Source organism: Scophthalmus maximus, chromosome 9 (assembly GCF_022379125.1).
Source record: "Scophthalmus maximus strain ysfricsl-2021 chromosome 9, ASM2237912v1, whole genome shotgun sequence".
Taxonomy (NCBI): Eukaryota; Metazoa; Chordata; class Actinopteri; order Pleuronectiformes; family Scophthalmidae; genus Scophthalmus; species Scophthalmus maximus.
Genome location: NC_061523.1, coordinates 8,906,781 through 8,932,870, shown reverse-complemented (window position 1 = coordinate 8,932,870; position 26,090 = coordinate 8,906,781). Strand labels below are relative to the sequence as shown.

The 26,090-nt window shown below is 44.1% G+C and overlaps 1 protein-coding gene across 8 annotated transcripts; it reads left to right on the top strand.

Moving 5' to 3' along the window:
* Nucleotides 1-1,873: 1,873 nt before the first annotated feature.
* afap1l1a (actin filament associated protein 1-like 1a) lies at nt 1,874-26,064 on the top strand. Of its 8 annotated transcripts, XM_035650302.2 has the most exons (21): nt 1,974-2,008; nt 2,728-2,791; nt 5,747-5,787; nt 14,953-15,078; nt 15,580-15,663; nt 15,770-15,849; nt 16,303-16,438; nt 16,597-16,692; nt 16,782-16,996; nt 17,086-17,265; nt 17,432-17,515; nt 18,077-18,152; nt 18,863-18,982; nt 19,063-19,274; nt 19,825-19,970; nt 20,100-20,172; nt 20,733-20,847; nt 22,614-22,892; nt 24,121-24,296; nt 24,394-24,519; nt 25,194-26,064. In XM_035650302.2, exons 4-21 carry the CDS (start codon nt 14,955-14,957, stop codon nt 25,218-25,220), a joined length of 2,349 nt encoding a protein of 782 aa, XP_035506195.2. In that variant the 5' UTR covers nt 1,974-2,008; nt 2,728-2,791; nt 5,747-5,787; nt 14,953-14,954; the 3' UTR covers nt 25,221-26,064. The 8 variants fall into 8 exon arrangements, with proteins under 8 accessions (XP_035506190.2, XP_035506192.2, XP_035506197.2 ...); XM_035650297.2 differs by lacking the exon at nt 5,747-5,787 and having other exon boundaries at nt 1,874-2,008; XM_035650304.2 differs by lacking the exon at nt 5,747-5,787 and having other exon boundaries at nt 1,877-2,008; nt 22,725-22,892.
* The last annotated feature ends 26 nt before the right edge of the window (nt 26,065-26,090 follow it).

The window sequence follows — 26,090 nt, the reverse complement described above, 5'->3', positions numbered from 1 at the left end:
AGCTTACACAACGTGTTGAGGTAGAAAGACCTCTTCTTAATGTATCACGATCGTACTATGACTCATTTATCTGGACTTGCTTTTTAACCTCCTTGTTTCTCCAAAGAGCTGAAACAGCCCCCATTCCCCAGTGCCTGAATGTTGTGTGGTCGCCACCTACAGATCACTTTGCGGGAGGAAGACCATTTTAAATATATTGTGTTTGGCCTTTTTAACCTGTGGTCCTGTGTTGGTTTTTGGTCCAATGTGGCTTCAAACTGGTCCAGTCTGTTTGAACCTTTTAATTTTTACTTTTTTTTGTGTGTGGTGTGACATGCATACATGCATTTTAATATTGTTTATATTATTCTATCCCTGGGCATGTTCATGTGCAGTTTCCTCTCAGTTGAGGCTTGAGATGTGCCTTGTGTCACGAGGGTATACTCCAGATTAATGCAGTACATGGTTGTGCATTAGCACTGCAAAACCAGTTTGCACAAATCTGAGGTAATGAAAAACAATCATCTCCTCTATTACCACCGCAGCCACGTTGAAGATCTCAAGAAGGAAAACGCATATCCTGCTTAATGAACCCAAAGGAAAAGAACAGGTTTGTTTTGTTACCTTAAAACCCACCACAATTTTGAGTGAGTGCCATAAAGTGGTGCTAATAAATTGTAATTTGAAATTATGGTCCACCGTAACCTAAGCCAATCCGCTTCTCCACTCGCAGGGAAGGGACTTCCTGCCGGAGGTGGAGTTACCCTTCACCTCAGAGAAGGCATCACGCACAGGCAACTTCCCAACTGAGAGGAAAAGGGACTGTTCTGACGCCAAAGCTGTTCATAAGAGGAAAAGGTCCACAAGTGAAGAAACTGGTTCACCAGAGAGGAAGAGAGGGAAAATGAGCTCGAATGGGGGAGACACACTAACTGCTAAGCACATCTTTGATTCCTGTCTCTCCATCTAAGTTAGTCATGTCTTGTACAAACTACTGATCTATGGGTAGTTTTGTGAAATGTGTTAATCTGCCTTTTGCTGTGAGAGTAATTTGGAAGATCTTGTGAACCAGCAAAAATAATTTATGGATTTCCTTAAGAGATTGTTTTTGTTTTATTACTGTGAAGCTTTATCAGTGTGATAACTTGCCACTATAACACTGACAAAGCAGGAAGGGTACACCCAAAATCCACCCCATATGAGGATATATTTCAGTAGTGTTTATTTAGGGAATAGAGACATTCCTCTACTTAACTGTATTTGCATTATAACCCCATATTTGTCACTTCTTAGAGTTACTTCGAAGATCCGAAGAGCCTCCAGGTGAGGATTCAACCAGCTCGGTCGAAGCTGATCGAAGGAGGAAAAGGTCCAGAAGTGAGGAAACTGGGTCACCGGAGAGGAAGAAGAGAAAGATGAACTCCAATGAGGTGGACACACAAACAGGTGAACACATTAGATGATGTACAGAAGAACGGACTGCTCATATCTAAAGACGACAAAAAAAGTAAAGGAGGGTCCAGCGGAGTGGCCTAGGGAAAAAAGACTGACCCACTGAGTGATGAAGGACCTGTTTCCAAAGGATGATGGAGCCAGAGGGACGATTGCAGGAGGGGACCGGATCCGAAGACCAGGATGAAATCACGCCGCATTTGAAGACATTTAGGCGTTGGTCAAAGAAATGCCTGCAGAAAATACTCGGCCAGTGCAGATTTTATACTCATTTAAAAAAAAAAAGAAAAAGATATTGTGCTTAAGAGTTTGTCTCTCCAGCTGCGTTTGGGCTTCGACCAAAAGTACCTCGAACCTTTCCCTTCCATCTCGGGAGGACTTTAGGACCCAGCAGAGGCGCAGACTCCAGCTCCCGACCTCGTAAGTATCCACTGAATTTATCAGCAGCAGCTTGTCCACACACACACACACTCACACACACACACACACACGCACTCTCCCTCATGGGCCTGCGCTGAATTTCAACATCCTCACACTGACAGCTTCACCAGTGGAATGGACGCAAACGGCCACAAAAGTAAGTCCCGATTTGTAATCTTGAAACAGTGCTGCAAAAAAAAAAAAAAAATGCTTTACCGGTGTTTGTGCACATTTGTGTTAATTGGTCACTTCAAACCATCAAGACCCACACAAGGTCCTCAAGGCTGCAGGCTCCCTGCGCTTCACTGGTCTTTACTGGGGAGTTTGCAGTTTACCTCGAAGTTTAAGTATCTCTCTCAATCTCTGCCCCAACTGCACAGATTGCCTCGGTGTCATCATGCTCACAATGTCCATTTACTCCATCAAAACTCTTACAGTCAGGAAGCACTTGTCTGTTGTCCAAGCAAGTGAATCCCACTCATGCTGGGGCCGAGGCAATTGCAAATATCTGGATTGGAGATTATATATGTGGGGATTAGGGTTGTCATGGTGATCACTGATGTTGGACACCACCTGCAGAGGACTCGTCGGATAGACCCATGGCGATCTACACTGTGTTTTTTGTTTTGTTGAAAAAGCTGGAAATACAGTGTGTCAATAAAATGTTTTTGCTCCATGTGGGGGTTTTTTCTGGGAGATGTGCACAGCACATCATTTTTCCACATTGTAAAAAGCAAACAAATGCATTTACGCCCCTCGAGGGCTTTGGTGTGAGGTTAGACATGACAGCATTCACAGGACGAGGTGTGGCACAACTCGGGTTAAGATTTCGGTTTATTGTTGACCCACGTTGTTTGAACTGTTCTTACACTTCAGATGATGTTGCCGTATCGTGTTACTGCTCATAGTGCTGACAGACCTGCTGCGAGCCGCCAGGCAGGTAAGCATCTGATAGTGATTATAAAGGAGCAACTTTATGGACAGTTTAGCCCGACTGACTAGAGGTGGAAGGAAATGGGACAAACTGCATATGGTACTTCATCTTCGCTCTTCTCTTATTTCCTGTACCTTTTTTAATAGTCATCGCCTACATGGAAACAGTAAAGACTTATTTTTAGTTACTTATTTTCTGCCCTTCCTGTCCATGATCGACCTCTTTTCCATCCTCCCTCAGCCTGTCAGTGTATGTTACCAGTGTGTTTAGGGTGAACACAACGAATCTAAGTTGTTTCCCAGGTTGGGAGAAACCCTAGTCTGTCACTCCCATTTCTTTCAACACACTGGCACACACAAAAACACATGGATAAACAGGAATTTAGCTCGACTGACTTTCAGTCTGAGCTTTGTGTTGTGTAAACCCCGCAGGAGTAAACAGGCAGCGAAGAATGACTATTTCATTTGTAAAGAACAAATGCTCTTGGCAAGCTCAAATTGGTGCTGTCTACAACTCTCTTGTCTGAAATGGTTATTACAGCAGCATTAATAGACTTTTGAGCCACTTGAGGACAGAAAAACAAGCTGTGAAAATGACACTGACATACTGTTTTATCACCACAGATTAAAAATGATGTGGTGAACATGAAAGCAAACGGTTTCCTCACACACACCTAGCAGACGCGCTGCGTCCCAATTCAGGGGCCTCATCCTCCGATGGTTGCATGTGAAGACCAATAGAGGACAAGCTAGTGACGCAAATAGGAACGCCTCCTTCGACTGGACCGTCTCTTTACCGTTTGGCCTTCGCTGTCCGCTCAGTTCACGAAGACCAAAACTTTGTAGACCGAGTAGATCGATTCCTCCGAAGGATGCAGCCTCTGAATTGGTCGACAGCTATGTAGCACATTAGTTTTTATTTGGAGTCATGTCGTGTCCATCTGATGAATGTCGTTTTTTGTTACTAACACTAACACTGATAGGAGTTTCTTGCTTTCAAGATGCTAATGCTTTGGCTCCACAATAAATGTAATTTCTGACTTTACAGTTAATTAAAGCTGCAAGCTGTCAGATCAAAACACTGAGCTGAAGGAGGTTAAAAAGGCTCTGTTGAGCTTTGGTGAGAATGTGAGTTAATAGTTAGGATCATCACTGCAAGTCACACCCTGGATTCATACCAGCCATCATTTGATGCATTGTTAATATAAGATATTGGTTACTGTTTTTTTTAACATGGATATTCTCGTAACAGATTAATCAACTACCTATTTCAGCACTTGTGTCAAAGGTTACTTTGACTCTACAGCCTGCAGCGTGGAGTTATGTGAGTTCAAGTTTGGTAAGTTTGATGTGAGGCAGGTATGAGCTTGAATGGTGGGAGCCTTTTAATATGCGCTCTCCAAGCCAGCTGGAGCAGCAGTGTGATAAAGGTTTTGTTTCCACCGTCGCCTCAGTGAGAAGTGGAGCATCAGCTGGGTGTGAGAGGGGAGCGGCCGCCCCCGTAGGGATGCATTGCAGTGGTGGGATTGTCTGTAAATGTAGCCCCACAGATGTGATGAATTGTGGCTATTGTCATGTTTCGGGGCATATGGAAGAACTTGTGGACAAAACAGTGGTCTGCTGTGGACCCTACTATGAAGCATAACTGAGCCATACTGCTAATGCAAGTATAAATGCTCAAGAAATCCATATTCCATATATGCCTTTTCCTCTACTGGGATGGTTGGTGTGCTCTGCATATCAACGTTGCAAAAAGGGAAATCCTGTGCAAGCAAATTAAATTACAAAGTGAATTAATTTACATTTTGGCACAAACTACAACTTCTTTGTTAGTACACAAGGATTTGTATTGGTGGCATTTGAATCAAAATGCGTTTTTCACTGGGTTTAGATAAGCATGTCACATGAGCACAATCAGAATGCAGTCTGCTGTCGTCATCTAACCAGTGGTCAGAGACCTCACTGTGTGCATTAAGCCACATTTCTCATTATGTATGCTGCAATTTGCATGTTCACGTAACAAAAGCAGTTTCCGTGGAAAGGAATTGTTCCAAACCTGAATTGTATAACATATTTAAAGGACTATTCCATTATGTTACAGCCTTTGGCTTTCTGACATGGTTTTAGCCCATGTAAAATGTGTAACTGTCCTGTTTGTGGACAGTTAGAAGAAACTCTCCAATGCGGTTCAGTGAGGCCATGCAAACAGTAGCCTTCATGCTTCATCCTTCTGTTTCATATCTATGTAAATGTGTATTTTTTCATTTAGTTTTACCTCTCTGCCTCTGTTTCCCTCTGCGGCTCCCTGTTCCCTGTTGTAAAGCTGTTTCCAGTGGAGCCACTCCTGTCCACTATCTCTGCCCAGCATGCAAATAGAGGGAATTCCCTCAGGATTTTATTTATGTATGCTCTATAAGTTTCATTGTTTTGTTTGCGCTACGAGACCAGACATTTATTTGACATGAAATGCGTGCACTGACTTGCTGATGCTCATTGAGTACTTACAGTATGATACATTTCTATATGTCCCATTATGATCTGTAAATCATGCATGATTTTGGAGCAGCCCTATAAGAAGTGGAATTCCCCTCTTTAACCCAGTAATGTGGAGATCACTATGATTCATGTGGCTGAGGTGCAGGATATCTGTGTGTGTGTGTGTGTGTGTGTGTGTGTGTGTGTGTGTGTGTGTGTGTGTGTGTGTGTGTGTGTGTGTGTGTGTGTGTGTGTGTGTGTGTGTGTGTGTGTGTGTGTGTGTGTGTGTGTGTGTGTGTGTGTGTGTGTGTGTGTGCTCGCTTGCTTGCTTGTGTGGTCGTGCACTTGCACTGTGTGTAGACAATGGTCAATCTCTGCACAGATGTTTGTGTGGAGTTTCCATGGAGATATGCTGCACAACATTACAGCAGGGGTCTATAGAGTGTATGTGACAGTTGGCAATGTGTGGTGTTTTCTTCTGTTGCAGAGGGTGAAAAGTGACGCTGCCTGGGGTTCATATACACACAGGTATGTACCTGTACAAGCAGCATATTCAGAGGGAAGGTTCGAATTTACTGGAGAAACTTGGCAGAAAATAAATCTTGGAAAGAATAAGACTAATAATTTAGCTCTGATATGTGATTTATGTAATTATACAGGTATAGAATTATTAGTTCGGCTTTGGCCTTAGGGATGAATCTTAGTAAATGTTGAAACATTACATTGTACTGAATGGTAATGGTATGGTACACAGTCACTTCAGCATGTGTCAACAAGAAGTTAGTTTGTAAAGATATCAAAAACTGTAAACGTCTTCCCTGTGTTCAGTCCTTTTTGGGGATTTTTAAAAATGCATGTAATACAGACACCTGGTGCGCCCTAGACTTTACATAGTCTGCAATCCCTCTTTCGCCTTTTGTGTCAGTCTCTCCTCAGATGCAATGTAGTTTCTAATGGGACTTTTCCTCAGCAGGAAACTCCCTTGATCTAGCCAGCTTATTGGTCCAACAAATAATTCAACATTTTGTGTTGATATTGAGACTCCTAAACAAATTTTGCCACAGATGCTTTATTACTTTCTACAGCTGTCAATGCACATTTCATATTGGATTTGTGTCAGGTGAATTTGGTGGTCATTTTTGTATTTGTTCTTTTCCAATTAATGAAATGCAGCATTGCTTTTCTCTTAGCACAATCGGTTTTCATTATATGTCTGTTATTGTAAAGAAATTTGAAAAAAGACTTATTTTTACTCAACAAATCCTGCTGTTTTAAAAACTGACCTCATACACTACATTAATCGTAAAGCAGCTACATAAACAGCGGTCATTTCGAAGAGATGTATTAACAATTGTGAAACCTTTACACAATAACCTAGAACAGCATTGATATGGAACACAGTCAGTTAGTACCTTCTTTTTTTTGTTAAAAGAATTTGCTCATATAATTGTTTCCCCTTCTTAAAGTTTCCTCTTTAACTGTTTGAAAATGAGCAATTTGCATGCGTGTATGGAGCATAAGATTCAGACAAGAGCCATAAGAGATTCCAAGAGTGTCCTAGTTTTCGAGTGAAGAATTGAAGACAGTGCTCTCCGGTCAAAACTCATTAACACAAAAAAAAAAAATTATCCCAGATGGAGACAAAGCAGCTCCTTTTCCCCTTTGTGCTTGTGTGGCTGTGTGTGTGTGTGTGTGTGTGTGTGTTCGCAGGCATGCATGTGTGTTCTGTGTATATTACCCTAGTCTGTGCAACATCAGTGTAAAGCAGCACTTCCACTTGCAGAATAGAATCATTCTCAGTGTGTGAATACTTTTCTGTGAGGGAGAACATAGCATTGTGGTGATCTCATCAGACTCGGGGCAGATATGGGATCAGAATGATACTGTAGGGCCTTTGTCTGGCAGCAGGCTGAGTCAAGCCCTCTGTGCCATCCCGGACGTGAATAAATGAGAGAGCAAAAGATGAAAAATGAGAGGGAGGGAACAGAAGTCTAGCAGACAGCGTGGCCAGCTGTGACTTCTGACCTTTGACCTGTGGCAATATTGAGGAAAAACCCACATGCTACCTTGCCAGCGCCATTCTAATTTTTATTCACAGTTTATTTGCTACTATTCCATCATTAGACCACCTCTACCCAACTGTCCATGTTTTACCTTTTTTTAAGGGTCTCTGGGAAAATCAGCATATCCCATTATGAATTGGGGAAAGACAAGGAAATCCCCTGGAGAGCTCCTGATACTATCAGAGCGCTGAACTGGCACACTGATCAGCTCTTGAGACGATAGGCTGGATATAACAGAAAACAGGAAAACAATTAGCCAAAGTGTCACATATCGCTCTACCAGCCAATTATTTGGGACTGCAGTAAAAAAAAAAAAGGACGAATGCTTCCTGTTTTATCCACAAAGGAAATTAAAAGCATATATCCCTTGACAGTATCATCTCCTGTGTATTATTATACTCCCTACACTGAGTATCATAGAGTGTGGGATCCGTGCTTTATTTAATGATCACCTGAAGCATCTTCGCGTGCACAATAAAAACAGTGTGAAGAGCATGTTTTTCCCCCTTCTCTCGCCTTCATTTGTGTAACTTTACGACTCCTCCAAACCAAATAAGTTTTTCCTCATGTGCCCCCCTCACCTGCTGCTCAACATCCAGCATTGCAAAGGGGAATTCGCTAGGTTTGTTGATTCGTGTATGTTGGTCTGAAATGTCCACCCACATGATGAATGTCCATGTCAAAGCTATGAGAAAGGAATTCACGCTCTCAAGGGGGACTACCTGCCGTAGCTAAATAAAGGTTGGTAATAATGGCGCATTCGAAAAAAAAGCTCCATTGTATTGTCATACCTTTGACATAAAGTTGTAGAAATAGACACAATCAATTGTATCTAGCGCAGGATCTAGACACTGCATTGAGAACGGAGTCACCAGAGACGGAACAGTAAAAGTGGGAGCGGGTCAGCTTACAGGAAAAGGAAACAGAAGGCCTGAGGTGATTGGTGATGTCATCAGCAGAGGGAGGAAGTCGTCTCTATAGGGAGCATGTGGGGCATCCAATGCAGTCCGTTGGCCCATTAACTAATGTAGAACAGGAAAGGGGTTTTGTGAGCAGCATGCACAAAGAGACTGGGATCAGTCTCTAGGGGTCTTCAGTTGTTAGCTTATCAGAACAAGCATGACCTTCAAATGTCCACTGATGATTCCTAGCCTTATCTCTGTATATTTGACATGGCATGACAACACTTGGCACCTGCCACAAGGTCCCCTGATTTGCTTCCATTGTCTTCCGTCTCCTGGGAATTTAATCTATTTCCTTGGCCATCACAATAATAAAGGATAAAGTTGTATATAAACCAGCATTAACTGATTAACCTGCCATATTTTCAACTCTGGCAGCCAGACAGTGATTGTGACTCGCCCTGTAAGACAATATAAATATAGTCCATTTAGTCAATTTTTTAGACATGAACACAATACGCAGTGTCATTCCATCCATTGGTATGATAAAATATTGAATTAAAATAGTTGCTTAAAACTTTTAACTTGCCTCTCATCCTCCTCAAATCCAGCCTGAATTGATGACTACACTGGCAGTAGCTAAACTCAATGTCAGGTCAGAGATGCAGTCGTCATGCGGATTTTTATCGTCTTACCCGTGAACCGGAACAGTCTCTGTTTGCCTCTCGTGGGCTCCGCAGGTATCAGTTTGTGAATGCCCCGACATGTTCTGTGCTGGGGAGAGGAGAACCGTCACCCTTGGGAAATGCCTGGAATCTGAGGAGTAGCGTGGGAGGGGATTTCACCATGATGCGGCACAGGCTGGTGAGAGACGACGGTGTTGGCACGGCTCTTGGTGTAATTTAAAGACTGTGGCCGTCTGGTTTAGCTCACCTTTGTTCGGGTGCAGGCTCCACACACCTCAGTGATCTAAGCGCAGCCAGTGGGGTGTGATAACGCCCGCGGTTCCTGAACCGGAGATATGACTTCTTCTCATCTGCGTTTCTCAATGCGATGACTCAGCTGTTTTCTTTAAAGACTCATGTCCCAGCTTTGATGACTGAGTTGGACGCTGGTATTAAGACACCCCTTGCATAGTATGAAGATAACAACCGAGCCTCTCCCGTGACTCGCTTAACATGATGAGAAAAGTTGCGGGGTCATGTTGTTCAGCTGGCCTCAGCGACGAGACGCCCACACTGTTTGTGGACACCTCAAAGTCTTCGACCTGCAGCGGCCTTTCATGTGGGATCAGGTTGGGAAATGGCTGCGCTGTATATCCAACATGTCCAAAGACAATAAGAAAGGGGAGACTTCCAAGGAAAACCCAGCAGTTTTCATTAGATACTGATCTCTTGTGGACTGAGACACAGGTGGTACTTGGTTCTTTGAGGTTCTCACAGTCGCTTTATCTTAGAGGATTTCCCTCTGATTAGACACCTTTTTTTTTCCCTCATATGTTTTCGTATGAAAATTGAAAGCAAAGTTTAAATATGTTTTAGCAAACACCTGAGGTGAAGTGTGTCTTACAGCTCTGTGTGCCTCTGCGTCCTTTCTCGGCACGTCCACACTCCCGTGTGAGTTCACAGCTTTACTGGCAAGGTCACATTTAGTCACAGTGATGAGCAGTTTGTCAGGTTGTAACCAAACCTGGCAGGGTGTGTCTGTGGCATCACGGTTCGAGGGGATTTTGGAAAAGTCGGGAAGCACCATGTACGCCTTAGGGACGGTCTGGTCTGTATGAAATTAGACAGCACAGGAGCGACTTCCTGTCTACATAATTAGGAAATTAATTTCCCATCATCTTCACTCACATCCTCCGGAGTGTATATTTTTAAAATCCTCTGTATGACTCATGCATTTTCGTTCACTGTCTGGTGGTATTCCTGCAATGTTCTTGACAAAGAGCATGTTTAACTCATGATCGTGTTGTCTCTTTTCTGTGGATTTATGGTTTTTGGAGATGGTTTATATAATTAGTTGAAGTAGCAGTAGGGCAGGATTCCAAACCTCAATTTAAAGTAATAATATAAATGTGGAATGGTTTTCGAAATTAGGTTTGGTAACATGATAATAAAGGACGGCAGAAAACAATGGATGGAGATTGGAGGTGACTTTTAATAAATTCTTATTCATCTAGTTGGATGATTTAGATTTCTCAAACCAATACAGTTGTAGGAGCCATATTACTACCATGGCTAAATGTATCTCTATCACTGTGGATAAACATGTATTTAACATGTATCACCATGTGCACCAGAAGATATACTTTACATTGGCGATACACACATGTGTATATATCAGGCTGTGATAATCTAGCAACAAAATGACTTTTGTGTTGAGTCATATCAATCGTTGATATATAGAAGCATGGGGAAATTGTGTTTGTACAAATGATGGAGATCATTACATTTAACATTCATTTCTGTTCTGTCCCCTCCTCACCTTCCTGTGTGTGAACAGTAAATACTGTCATACTCCTCGTGCACCCGGTCGGGCTACTGCTCAGCTGACACTGTTTTCATTCTGCAACTAGAAGCCCACACCTCGGAGAAGCAGTGTGTTTAGTCAGTGTGTGTGTGTGTGTGTGTGTGTGTGTGTGTGTTTGTCTTCACTGTTGTGCATACGGCTATGAATTTTCCTATACAGTATGTGCGCTCGAGGGTTTGTTTGTGCAACGCTACTGCCAGTGTGATTGAAGGCAGCATGTCGCATCGTGCCGGGACACAGGAGTCGGCCTCAAGGCAACAATTCATCCACGTGGAACTCTGTGAAGTCTCGACTTGCCTCTGCCTTCACTCCACAGCCTCCTGTGTTGTTCACTTTGTATTTCCAACGCATTCAATATGGTGAATTTATCAACTGCAGCGTCCTTGGAACCATTTCCCTGATGCAGTCACCAGTAAATAATTCCAGTGATAGAGATGCTCTAACAATGCTGCACTGTACGTGATGTGTCAGTGGGTGTGTGCGGCTAGTTAAATGTTAATAATGTGCACTGAGGGAAGGAATGTGAAAGAATAAAGAAGTTAGCTATTAGTCGACGTGTGTGTGTTTACACAGCAAGCCTTTCCCAGGTGCTATACGATCCCTGGGATTACAGCGGAGGGGGGTTCAATAGGGCTACACACACACACACACACACACACACACCCCACAGCACCACCACCTCCCTACCCCCCAAAAGAAAAGAGAGGAGGGGAGACAGTGTGGGAGGGGGTGGAGGGAGATAACAGATCAGAGGGAGGTAGAGAGAGGTGAGGGGAGTGTGTATGAAGCAGTAGGCAGCTCAACTACGATACCAAGACTTAACGGGACACACACACACACACACGGAGGCTTTGATTCTCGAACATCTCCTTCTGCTCGTGTATGAATGAGGAATTCTCCTCCGTAAGCTTGGAAAATGGTGGGACTGTCATCCACTGCCGTTGAGGGTAAGTGTTGAAAGAACGTTTTTGTAGCTCATCAGATCAGTTGGCAGCTCCGGCTGATGGAAGTTGCAGGGACTTCTGGAATTGTGCTGAACAATGTGAAGACCGAGAAGCCTCTGAGCTGTAAAGGGGGAATGTCAACATGGGATTGAGACGTCGGGCGACGGTTACCTCATCATCAGCATCATGTCAGGTTTGATGAAATACCAAGAATGGCAGTAATTGTGGAGACAGCAACTGTTTGCCACCACACGGAGTCAATAACGCAGCACTGAAATGTCTTTAAGCCTCCATAGGGTCTTTCTGGACTGCAACAATGTTGTGAAGTTGATTTGCTACAGGACGAGTGGATTTTGTCACTTTCAGCATACTAGGGCAAGTGTTTGTGTGATGTGTGTGGGGGGATAGCAAGATAAGTAAGCTCAGCATGCATTATTCTTCATATCAGCGTTTGCTGGACATGTTAGCACAGGTGCTCAACTCGCTGACATTATCCACCCCCCTCCTCCCCCCTATCTCCTTCACTCCCTCACAAGGTCTGATAATGTAAGGCCCTTGTAAAGCTCTGAGTCGCCACTGCTAAACAAACTGCTCTCCGCTTCACAAAAGTGTCCGCGCGTTACGCACACAGACACACAAATGCACTTTACAGAGTCTTGCACAATTAACAAGGTGAGGAATGTGTCTGGCGTGTAACAGCTATTGTCGGGCAAGTGTGAGGAGGTGAATGTCCAACGCTCTGAATAGCTTTACACATTCCTGTAACCATCTTTTGTGGTGTTCGAATTGATCTACTTTTTTTTTTTCTTCTGTGGAATATCCCCTCATAATGTCTTTGATGAGGCCTAAAAGAACCTTAAGTAGGCAAAGCGTAGATCAAAGTCATGGTTTGTCCTTTACTTGTGGCTGCAAATGTTCCAGTTTCACCTCGGTATGTCTTTGATTAAACCTTATCCAAGCTGCTTTCATGTCGTGTTATCATCATACGAGGGCTCGTGTGTAGTTACCCTCAGGTGCTGGGCTCAAAATCTGCTTTATCTGGCTTTTAAAGACATCAGAGAGAGAAATGTACGCGGGCGTGCACACACACACACACATACAAACACATACACACACACCCAGTACCTATGAACAGTTGCAGCAGAGATTTAAAGGATCATGTGCTGTTTTAGTTGTGTGAGAGCCCATGTGAGTAGAGTAGTGTTGATCATAAAGGCATGACTGGTGACTTAAGGGCGGTCTTATGTGCCGCACATGCCAAATACTGCAAAGTAATTCTCCGCTCATTTGAGCACAGTAAACGTCAAACTACAGATAATCCCCTTTTTGGAACTGCAGTCCAAGTGAAAGGATCAGTGTTTTGTCCTACTTCCCGCTGACTCCTCGAAAGCACGGCCTCGATTTCTGCACAATATTTGACTTAGTGCTGAGCGGTGTTTTTCTCCACAGTGAATGAGTCATGCTGTGGAAAAGGTTCCTCCACTAGGTTAGGGGAAGCCCAGTGGTGCACTAGGGCCAGAATCTAAACAGCTGAAACCTCTGGCAGAGGGACGGCATTCACTTGGCCAAGACATCCCGCTCTCATGAGTTTCCTTTCCTTCCCCCGAACTCCACTTCCTCATTGCCTTATTGCTGCGTGAGGCGGACCTTAAACGAGGAGACCGTCCAGGCCGCAGACATGAATTTACCCCTCATGCCCACTTCTCGGGTGTGAGCAAATTGTTTTGTCACAATGGAAGGAAGCTGCACTGGTGAAGAAGACTAAGTGGTTGCACAGGCAAACACACCTACTGCTGCCGTTGACCGGAGCATTAGCGGGGCACTGTGTGGGCCCATAGGAAGACCCACCTAAGGAAAGTATGTCTGTCTTCAAGGAGTGGGAGCAGTGGGAAACGTGGAGCACACAACGTGGACATATACCAAGACAAGGTCACTAACAGAGTCGTTCACCTAACAGTCCAACATTGTGCCGAAACTCATTAATATGCTCCAAACACAGACACACACACACACACACACACACACACACACACACACACACACACACACACACACACACACACACTCACACACACACTTAAGGCTCAAGTATCTTTTCTAAAAGGTAAACCAATGTTCACTTTTGACACACCTCACTAAATACACAACATATAAGCCTAACAATCCTAGAGATTTTTTTCATTTTGCATGTGTACGTGTGCATGCACTGGTGTTTGTGTGCTGTTACAAGGCCTTGTTTCCATACGACCGCCCACCACACAAAAGAGTTTTTTCTGACTCAGTGGCTGTCCCATGGTTGACTCCGGGAAGATGCATGGGTCAGTGGGTCCATTGTGGTTCAACTGTGAAAATTGGCTCGGGGGGCTTAGACACGGAAATGTGCATGTGTGGATGCAACAAAGAGGATACAAAAGTTGCCATGAAGTTAATGGAGGGAGAAGGGGACGGCTTGGGGACGACGGTCTGCTGGCGCTCGCTTGTGTCCGCCCTGAAATCCGATAAAGGAGGAATTCAGACACACACCAGCAGCAGGTTGTGGATCTGCTCTCAGCGTGTCCCACAGCTGTCAGAGGGAGACGGTTTATTTAGGTTCTGTTCTGAAAACAGGGAGTGGACCAATCCCACCTCACAGATCAACACATGATGTGAAGGATTTGCTGGAGGCCTGGGGGTCTGAGTCAGCTCTTGCTTTTGTGAGTCCACCAAGTTTAACTGTTTGGTAAAGATCACGTCCCTGTGAATTCAAACTCTGCTCGCTGGTTTGCTCTGCACTTTGTAAGTCTGGTCATAATCCCGTGTTTCTGCCAGTGTTTTCACAGTCTTTGCAGCACTTTTTCATTTACACTCTCAGCACTGAGAGTGGCTTGGGTTTGTGCCCATCTGTGTTAGAGCCGGCCACACGTCAGAGCTGCTGCTGAACGGATTTACGCACGGTGTTCTCTTCGTGTGCTGTGTCAGATTTTTCGTTTTTGGCAGCTTTGATTCCACTTTTCCTCCGGCTAAATGAGCCAGTAGCAAACGTGTGTCCCGTCACTCCGCTCTTGTGTCGTTGTTTAGTCTGGCTAGTAACAAACAGGAGAGGAGAGGAGGCAGACGGCCGCAAGGTGGCAGATTGATATTGACAACCTGTGACAGAAAACGAAAGAAGGACACGGGGGATGCCGAGCAGAATCAGCCTCCTTGACGTACGACTGGGGTCTGCCTGACCTTTGCTCTCTCTGCTGATATACTGAATTTGTGCCCCCCCCCGTCCAGCGATGGAGGTGTTGGTGAATGAGCTGGGAGCTCTGCTGCAGATGCTGGACCAGGAGAACCTCAGCTCCTCCACCCAGGAGAAGAAGACCTCAGTGTGGAACCTCCTGCAGCAGATCCAGCCAGCAGGTCAGAGAGACGAGCGGAGACACAGGAAGTGACTTATTACAGTTAATCCGCCAGATGTTCATATTGGGGAATGTTGAGTGTGTTTCATTCTTTTGAGTTTCACACGATGACAACAGACTGAAGTATATCTTTTAGCAAATTACGTTTATTAATTTCTATTTATTTTTCTAAACGGCAGCAGAATCAGAATTGGCTTCATTCATCAAGTTTTTGAACAAATGCAGTACAAAGAATTTGACTCCTGGTTTCCATTGCTCTCAGTTCTTGCATATAAATAGACAATCAGCTCGGAACAAGTACAATACAAAATAGAAACCCAAACTAACAAGTTAAAGAATGGATGAAAAAAGGGGCTGGGTGGATATGTACATTGTGTTCATATCCATATAGTATGTGCAATCTTCTCAAATGAACCAGTTTCCATTCACTCGGATTCCCAACTATCATCACTCTCCCACCACGCAGGAAGTTCATTCATGTTTTCCTCTTCCTCTCTGTCAGTGCCAGGGACAGACTACATCTACATGAACTCAGCAGTTTACAGGAATGGCACCAGCTTCGTGGAGTCCCTCTTTGAGACGTTTGGTGAGTTTTTAGTGCAAACACAGTGAGCATGCGCTGACCACGCTGTCTTAGTAAAAAAAAAAGAGAAAAAGGTGTGAGTGTAAATGTATGTTGCTGTCGTTTATAGACTGCGAGCTTGGAGACCTGAAGGACGTTACAGACGATATCAAAGAAGACAAGGACACCCAGACCGACACTTTAATACAGGCAAGTTGCAAACACACACTCCCCATCCCTTTCCATAAATATCAATTACTAATGACATATTGGCTTTAGATCCTGGAAGTGCGATGACGCCCAGTGCGTGGCATGTGTATTATTTTATGTCCATCTTTTCCGCACTCAAATCCAAATCCAAAATTTGCACAGGGTTAGTACACCTCTAAATGACTTATGGAGGAAAAGCATAGGAAACCAGGCAGTGTGTTCATCGTTGTGGGGGATTCCCCTGCACACGCACGCTCATCACGCTGCAGGCTACTGATCACACGGAGTTAAGACGCAGTGATCCGCCCCGACTCCACGTGTCTAATTCATAGATCCAATTTTGAGGCTTACACATTTTTTTTTATCTCTTCGATGATGGAGTTCTTTGGGTGTGAAAAAATAATCTTTCATGGAGGAAATTTGAGCCCTGTGTTTGTGTGTCTCCTCTGGCAGAGCGGTGCAGACTCCCCGGCCCCGCACTCTGCCGACTCTCCTCCCCCGCTGCCCACAACGCCTCCTCCCGAGGAGTACTACGAGGAGGCGGTGCCTCTCAGTCCTGGCAAGTTGCCGGAGTACATCATCACACGAGGTCAGAAGCAAATAGTGTCCTCTTTTGCTGTAAAAACCTCAAAGTCAACGTTCAGCACTTAAGTTACATAAAATAAAGTACACATTACATAAAACTGCATGATGAAACCTTCATGATTCTCTAATTCTCGATTTATTTATTTATTTCCCCATTTCCAGCCAGGTCCAGCCCTCCCAATTCTATAGAAGATGGGTATGAAGATGCCGAAAACAACTACCCCACTACCTGCATAAATTCACACCGTAAAAACTCTTGTGAGTGAGCTAATCCTAAGAATAACCACATCACCGTTTGAAACAGCCTTTTACAGCGCACTTGATGCTCTCTGTCGCCTCTCTCCCAGACAACGATTCGGACGCCCTGAGCAGCTCCTACGAGTCTTACGAGGAGGATGAAGAAGAGAGGAGCCCCGGCGTCCGACTCACTCATCAGTGGCCCTCGGACGAGAGCTCCATGCCTCCTGCGAGAGACTGTCGCATCTGTGCCTTCCTGCTGCGCAAGAAACGCTTCGGCCAGTGGGCCAAACAGCTCACAGTCATACGGGAGAACCGGCTACAGGTGAGAATGGGCACACTCACTACAGGATAAAAGCTCTTCACATCTGCTCCTTTTAACCCACAGTGTCCAATATGTCCCCCTTGCTGCAGTGCTATAAGAGCTCCAAGGACACATGCCCCTATGTGGACCTGCCGCTGCCCCAGTGCACCGTGGTCTATGCGCCCAAAGACAGCAGGAGGAAGCACCACGAGCTCCGGTTCACTTTGCCTAACGGCGATGCACTGGTGCTGGCGGTGCAAAGCAAGGAACAGGCCCACAGATGGCTGAGAGTAAGCGGCACTCTGCGCTGAATTCCAGCATAGATACACATGTGTGCAGTCACACAGAGTGGTTACACAGCCGGCAGTCATGCTGACAATCACTGGAAGTGGGTTTGGCAGACCTAGAAAGGAATTTACTGTAAAACGGAGATTGACATAAAAAATATCCCCACAGGTTGTTAGGGAGGTGTGCGGTCAGGGCACAGGGCCTGAGGAATCCGCGTCCCCCGTCAGTCCGCGAAGAACTGAACTCGACAAGGTAAGTGGGGAGGACGGTTTGTGCCCGTGTGTGCACGATCCTGCTGTTTTTTTTTTAATCATCCTCAAGACAATAATTCATCTTCACAGCCGAGGTGAGGAAAAGTCTGTCGCAGGCAGCAATTGTGCTGTCACCGTCAATTTTTCTGAAGCAACTGTTTGGTTTGACACAGAGCGCGGTGATAGCTGTGGTTCGCAGAAACAAGGAGGAGAATTGTAGTGCAAATTGGGTGCGAAGTCGGAAATGATAGGCGTGCGAGTGAGTCAGTGTCGGAACGGGCAGATCTACCTGTCGTAACATAAACTGCAGAAAGGCTTCCGACTTCAAAGCACAGACTGAGGAGAGGGGAGCCTCCGTAGAATTGATAGGAGAGGAGGCAGGCGATGTTTGTCTCCTTATGCCATGTGTTTGTGTAAGAGAAGGAAGAAAAGAATCCAGAGGTGGATACGTATATGCCAGCTTGTCTCGGAGACGGTGATTTAGCTCCGAGCAAACAGACAGATGCTGCCGGACTCCGCTGTTGTGAGTCTCAACCTGTGTTTCTGTTCCCCTTCTCCTCAGAGGTTATCTGCAGAGAGGAACACATCGGATTCAGACAGTGTGGGTGTGTCGGCTGGCGACAACTGCAGAGAGAACGGTGAGACACGCATCCTCAAGTTTACGACAAACTTAGAAATGAACACAGGGCCCCCGCCCCAACTGCATCTCTCGCGGTCTTCATCAGCAGATAGAGTTTGCTCATGTGTCTTCAGGCGACTTCAATTTCCATACCGTTGCATTCAAATTGTGCCAAATGGCTGGGGGCGATGGGAGAGTGTTAATGTTTACAAGGGGTAATAAAAAAGAATTGATAATATATAACAATCTGGGTTTAATTTTCTCGACGAGAGAGCTCTGGCTGACATCAGGAATCCGCATTTATTTGGATTTCAGCCACGTCTCTAAGTGCCAAGTCAGATTTATGAGCGCTTTCCGAATCATCTGACTTCCCCAGTCGTAATTACAACATGGATGTTTACGTGAAGGCTGTTCACAAGTCAGAAAGATAAACGCAGCATTAGGTCACAGCATAGCTCAATAAAAGTGAGCGCTCCGTGGAGCATCTCCCTGAAAACAGAGCATCTCCTGCTGAAGACCACGAGATACAGTTGATGGCCCGGGGAGAAAGGCTAGTATGTGTACCTTGAGTTAAGATGGTGTTTATTTTCTATTCTAACTGGTCCATAGTGTAGTGAAATGCATTTTATGGGATGGCTCCTACGTATCTCAACTGAATTAGAATTTCCACATGCCTAAGATGAATTTGGACAGAAAGCAACTGTGGAATCCTTTCCATGTTTCCTGTAGGCAAGGTGAGACGAGGGGCTCTCGCTGCAGGCCGTAAAATCACACGCATCATCAGCTTCTCCAAGAAGAAGCCCCCTCGGCCAGGTGATCCCCGGACGTCCTTCGGCGACCCTCGACAAGGTCAGACCCTGCCCCGCGTCGCTTGATCGGTCTCCCAGGTGTGCAGACGCCTTATTTCACTTCCCCTCCTCGCAACACAGGCTACCTGTCGGTGCTGGTGAACCAGGTGTGGCGGGAGCAGTGGTGCTGTGTGTGCCGAGGCTTTCTTTACTTCTACCATGACAGAGGAGACTCCCGGACCTCGCTGCCTTCCCTCCCCCTGCACTGCTGTGAGGTGTTGCCGGGGCTTGGGCCCAAACACCCATTTGCGTTCCGAATCCTTCGCAACAGCACAGAGGTGGCTGCTGTGGAGGTAGAATATTTTTTGATGGTTTCTTTCCTTAAAGCTACAATGAGCAATGTTGTTTAGCCTAACCCTGACAAAGGTCTTAAGGACCGTGTCTGATATGATTAGGGCATCCCATAGTGACGAACACAGACTTTACGGAGCATTTTATCACCTTTCAGCTCATTTTTTATTTTTATTTTTATGGCTCAAACTTTCCTCACATTGAGCAACCTGTCCAACACCAAACAGCAGACAGAAACCATAACTAACAAGCTGGTGATCTTAATGGAGCTGGTGTCGGAGTTGGTGGAGAACAAAATCAAAGCTAAAAGAAGAGTAAATGTTTTAGTCGCATTCATTTAGTGGCCAGAAAAACACAACTTCAAATGAACGATATTGTTGCTCTGTGTCTGCTGGGGGTGCAAACAGCTAACTACTTGCTAATAATGTTGTGTGTACATCTTGTTTCCCTTCACCCACGTGGCCAAAAAAAACACACACAGTTTTTCCACCTGTAATGTTAGATGTTTATACATCAGGAATATCAAAAAGGATTTGTCCTGTCTTCTTCCAGGCAAGCAGCTCAGAGGAACTTGGGAGGTGGCTGGGTGTCCTCTTGGCAGAGACGGGCTCCACCACTGACCCAGAGTCGCTGCATTACGACTATGTTGATGTGGAAACCATTGCTAATATCCGCGACGCTGCGCGTAATTCCTTCCTGTGAGTGAGACTGTCTGGGGGAAAGGGGGGAGTTGGGGTGTCGGGACGAGGTCAGTGCAAGGCCACCGACCAGAGCGGTGATGCTCTGACCTCACTCAGACTTCCTTTCTGCTCTCTCTCTGATCCTAGGTGGGCCACCTCCTCCAGCAGTGCCTCTACCGACTCCAGAACATACGACGAGGTCCCTAATGAGAATACGCAGGTGGGACGCATGTGCTCTGACGTGTATAGTTAAATCTTTTTTTTTTTTTTTTTTTTTACAATACTTTACTTTGAAATGACAAGATTAGAAGCTGTGTGTCTGTGTGTGTGTGTGTGTGTGTGTGTGTGTGTGTGTGCGCAGCTGTCGCCGACCGTCACTGTCTGAATATGACACGCCATATCAGTCACCCAAACGGACAGACAGTGCTCTGTTACATGCCTATCAATGACGGCTTTTTTTGTTGGCCAGAGAATAATTACTCCGTGGGCATGAGAGAGGGAAAAAGACCCCCAAAAAAGCAATCAAACGGGTGACAGGAAAGCAAGAGGTCAGGGCACTTTAACAGCCTGTAAACCTCTTCCTTAACCCCACTGACATGCACTTAAACACTCGCCCCCCTCACCACCTACAGACACAAACATACACACCTCAGAGGTCTTAAAACAATAAATCTGAAGATGAGTTTATTGCCCTGTCTTCTCTTTTCCCCTCTCTCCTCATCCTTTTTTCATCCTTCCCACATCTATCATGTCCTCCCACCCCCTCTCTACTCCACCCAGTCAGGGGAGGACCACAGGCCGCAGTCTGGGAATCAAGGGAAGTGGCGCTCAAGTTTCTCCAGCAGCGACTCGGACAGAACTAAACCATCAGTTTCCCTCAAGCGAACTGGCTCAAGTAAGTGTGATTGGTTGGTTTTCCAAAGTGACATTGCTGCACTTCCAGTGGTCTCCTTCGCAAAGGCCTTATGAACCATACTGATTGATTTATACTCACTGAATGCAAACATCTAATGTGATGAGATGAGATGAGAGAGATGAGATTCAACTTTATTGTCATTACACATATACAAGTATAGAGTAACGAAATGAGGTTTGGCATCTCACCAGAAGTGCAATAAGCAGATAGTGCAAGAGTCTGTGCTATGTACAAAAGTAATTACAGAATTTACAGATAGGATTAATGGGATGCTATAAATATAAATAAATACTATAAATATAAGTATAAGTGTATTCTACAGACTATAATATACAGATTAAGGTGCAGTGAACATGCTATGCTAAGTAACAGATAATATACAGAATATACAGAATATGGACAAATGTACAGGTCGATAACTTATTGAGGTGATATGTTACTAATGTGATGGCGGGGGGCCTCTTATTCCTTTTCAACTAACTAGTGTTAGCATTTCAATAATTAGAGTTATTGTGAGAAACACATTAGTGTGCCAGAGAAAGTTGGTGAGCTTATTTACAGAGGGTGGTATTAATTCTAGGGATTTATACGAGCTGACTGCAGCGTGCATGTGTGGTTAAAAGAATCTTATTACTACTGTACTAGTAGATGGCTTAGTCATGCAGGAAGTTTTTGAGGCAATTATGTTATATGAATATAAAAAGAGACAACAGAATATGGCTGTCACAAATGAAGGAAGGCAGGGCACAGTGGATAGTGTTTTTCTGGTTTTATGAATGTATGTAGGACCAATTGTTGTGACAAAGTCTCGAGTAAATTAAGCAAATTGTAAAGCTTAATTTGTATTATATTTGTAATGTGAAATTAGGATACTTGCAGCTGGAAATCTTTTCAGTTTTTCAAACAATTACATGTGCTGCTACATGGCATTTTTTTTTTTATCACTACTGTCACCAGGCCACTAATATGCATGTTCAGTTCAACTTAATCTTTATTAGAAGCTTCTCTCCTTGACTTTTCAGTTTTGCGCCCTGGTTTGCTTTAAGTCATCTATATCTCTCAAAAATAATTACATAAATAACAAGGATAGCAGCCGGCTGCCATGCTGCCCCTTCAAGGGAAACAACTGGTTCTGCAAATGGCCCATTTCAGTATAGTATAGCCACACAGCAGTCATAGATTCCAAAGCTCTAGTTTTGTGCAAGCTTATACTATTTATACAGTCATTTCAGTGGTGTGCCAATTCACTGACAGTCATAAAATCTGAGCCCCTCATCGGGCTCAATATTCCCCTTTTCTCCTCCTCTCAATCCTCTTCTCGGTTTCCATCTGTGATCTTTTCCCATTTCTCTCTCCTCTCCCATTTGCTCCACTGTGTCAGCTGGACTCTGACTTTACAAATGAAGGGGTTGACTGTCCAGGGTTTAGAAAAGTGATATCGGTGTGGTCGGATAGCTCAGTGCTCTTCTCAGTGCTGCTTCACAGGGTTCACTGGGACGTCCTGACACATCAAAGAGTCAAAGCTCTCCAGGGCTGAAAGCTTCAGGATGTTACCTGAGATTTATTGGACACTCGCATTAGATCCGCTGTCTTCCCTCCTTACTCTGCAGGAGTGTGTGCATGTGTTTGTCTTTATTTTTGCATCATATCCGAGTTCTCCCAGAAGCATTCTTGAGTTATGATAAAGGGCAAATTAGTGTGCTTCAGTTTTGTATGATTGTAGAGGTTGTGTCACCCCTCATCAGGTGAAGAGTGTGACATTATCAAAAAGGAGGAGCAGACCGAACGCTGTGAGACGCTTCGTCTTCTTCCCACAACCCCTGCACGTCTGACCTCTCACCTTTGCTCCGACCCAGATGCCAACCAGTATGGGAAGTATGGGAAAACACGAGCGGAGGAGGATGCCAGGCGTTACCTGAAAGAAAAAGAGGAGCTAGAGAGGGAGAGAGATGGGATCCGAAATGCACTGGTGACCCTCAGACAGGAGAAGAGGGAGCTGAAGGAAGAGTTAAAGACGGCCTCTGGTAAGAAGTGACGCAAAACAGATGCTGCACAAACTATGCGGTTCCACTTTCCAGAATCAAGAAAATGAAACTGAACCTGAACCTGATGTCTTTTGTAAATGTGTGAGGATGCTATATTAAAACAGCTGGATTGTCTTGTATTTTAGAAAGTCTGAACAGAAGGCTTGAATATCCTATGCAGACATCTTGGCTCTGTATCTGACCTTGACCTCCATTATTAGAGGGTCATGTGAGCGGAGGATTTCCCTACAGGGCTAAATAAACCCTCTTAATTGTTGTAATTAAAACAAAATGGCTATGAAAATTCCTTCTAAATCAAATTAATTTCATTTAGTTTCAGACAGTATGCTCATGCGCATACTCCTTTTCAGATAGCTTTTGATCATCTATTCATCGTATTTTTCATTCAAAAATGCTAAACATTTTCTGATTCCAGTGTCTCAGTTGTAAGTGTTGGATACTTTTCTTGTATCACGTGATGGTGAGATTTAGACAGTTGCCTGGACAAAACTTTATTACTTTACTAAATTTAAAGAAGTTACTGTGGGACGTGGGAAGCACTTTTCACTGTATTTTCTAGACCAGAATCACAAGAAGAGATGTACCTTTATTAATGCCCGTAGAGGAAATTCAAATTTGACACAGCAGCACAGAAAATTTAATGGAAAAAAAATGAATAAGTACAGAAAACAGGATCTAAGGTAAATGAGATAAGATAGAAATATTACTGTATATACAGAGAACAGTGCAAAGATGGTCGTTGTGTTGTGATATAACAATAAAAGATTAAGTGATATAAAAAAGTTGCAATTTCAATGGTTCATGTGCTATCCTGGTACACTGTATATATGTTATTTCTATTTTTCATAATTCCTTGTTTTTCTATTGCATCTTTTCTTATTTATTGCATTTCTAAGTTAATATCTCCTTTGCTGCTGTAACACGGCATATCCCCCTGTTGTGGGACTAATCTTATCTTATCTTAGCAGCAAATAGGAAAAAAACTAATAATAACAACATCAACAGGATTGTTCCACAGATGTTCTTCTAAAAAATTACCAAGTGTAGATGTTGTGGAGTTAAAACTACAAAAGTTGTATTTGCATTGCAGTGGAGTACAAGCATAAGTTAAAACTATAAGTAAATGAATTCGAGTATCCCCAAATCAGATTTGGATTAAGTACAGCACTCGAGTAAATATACGTTATTTTGTGTTTCTGTGGAGCAGATAAGAGGAAGTCCTCCCTGAACAAGCGCGTGTCCCATCTGGAGGAAGCCTGTCGAGCTAAGGAGGCAGAGCGGGTGGACCTGGAGCTCCGGCTGACTCAGGTCACGGAAAACCTGAAGAAGAGCCAGGCAGGCGGGGCGCTGGGTGCACCAGTCGAGGCTAAACCACCTGTTGGGGTATACTTGTTGTTTTATGTGGAAAGATTTCTTTGAATGCACACCTGCCTGTATGCACAATCTCTTTTTAATTTGCGATTTTTCTCTGTATGTTTAGGCCTCCGGCAAAAAGAGCCAGAACATCTACAGTGAGTCTTTACCGGTGAACTGTGCTGCGGAAATGCGTAGGAGACCTCTGTCCGTTTATGCTTCTTCCACAGGGACTGTCATGCAGAAAGCAAAGGTAACGATGATCTCCCCGTTATTCCCCTCGTACACTTCACAGATTTCCCTGTCACGCTCTACAGGAGATTCATAGTCACAGCAGGTTTTCACACATAAATAAATGATCTGTTTGTGTATGTTGGCGCAGTCACTTTGAACATTTACACCCAAGCACCTGTACGCGTGAGTGTAATTGAATTGACTATGATGAAATGAGATTCTGTCACTACACGTGGATGTATGACAGCACTTTATTCAGCTACTCCTACCTAATGATAACACCAGGTCTGGGCAATTTGCAAATGAATGAAATATATATGCAGCATTTTCTTAGAAGATGCCAACCACATATATTGGACCTTTACTTAGACTTTAATTTACCTTAATTCACAGATGAAAAGAAGCCAGTATGGTAGACTGCTGCATTGTGTAACTTGCTATTTGGGGTTTTAAAAATAAGTGAATATGCACACAAAAAATCTGCAAATGTCTAATTTATGGATTCTTTCCATGTTCTTATTATAAGAATATAATGCCTAATGTGGTGTCTACTTCAGCCTTAACCTAAATAATTTAGCCTCTTGATTTGCATCTGTATATTATTTTGTATATGATGTATTTATAAAGAATCTCTCGAAATGGTGGCCTTATTACACACTATTACTAAATCTGCTGACTTTTCTGTTTCTACAGGAATGGGAGTCAAAGAAAGCAACCTAAGAGCAGCATCATGAAAAGGACTGACATATCACGATGGGACTTTTTCGACCTGCAATCCTTTTAAGGGAAAACCTCCTATCCACATTCCAAAGCGCAGAGAGAGACTGTAATGAAAGAAACCAGCCACTAGGTGGAGGTACACATCACTGAATACACTACTATCTTTTCCAAATGTGAGGAAGTTAAGGACTTCACATCACTTGTATCCGAAACTTTCCGTCGTCTATGTTGACGCAGGTTCAGATGTGGCAAACAGAAAAGAGAGAATTATGGGTGTTTTAGAAGAAAGACACTAGAAAAGTGTACTGGAGAGCACAGTGAGTGCAAAGCATACAATGCTGTGATGGAAAAGCAACTGAGGATCGTGTTGGAATCACTGTTGCATGAGGTGAAATGTGTGATTGTGAAGGTGCCATTTGAGGGAAAGTGACCTAAGACATGTGAGGTGTTGGACAATAAGAGGACGGAGGCAGTGAGAGCCACAATGTGCCTTATTATTTTGACGTTGTTGTTTTTTTGTCTGTACATACTGAGCCATGACATCTGTTTTGTTTACTTTATACTTTAATACTGCACAAGGGTTTTTTTTCCATTTTCACCTATTCAGTGATCATCTGCTGTGTGACCAACAAAGCACCGCTATTGATTGGTACAAACCACCTTTCAGAAAATCTCCCTCATGTCATTTTAGCAACTTCTCTTTTCAACCCGTGGTCGTCTTTGGCACTTTATTGATCTCCTGCCTCGAGGAGAAATGTGCATTTGTTTCCCCGAACGTTTCTTCTCCCGCCATTCGTGACAATGCAGACACAGAATTTATTCCTCATTAAAACGCAGAAACGCATCCGTTCCGTTCAGTTACTGACTTTT

Excerpts from the sequence above, each read along its gene's own strand:
- afap1l1a (XM_035650297.2), top strand. The coding sequence starts at position 2,728 with ATGATGTTGCCGTATCGTGTTACTGCTCATAGTGCTGACAGACCTGCT. Across the intron at positions 16,997-17,085 it reads TACGGGAGAACCGGCTACAG|TGCTATAAGAGCTCCAAGGA; the intron begins GTGAGAATGGGC and ends CCCTTGCTGCAG. Across the intron at positions 17,266-17,431 it reads AGGCCCACAGATGGCTGAGA|GTTGTTAGGGAGGTGTGCGG; the intron begins GTAAGCGGCACT and ends ATATCCCCACAG.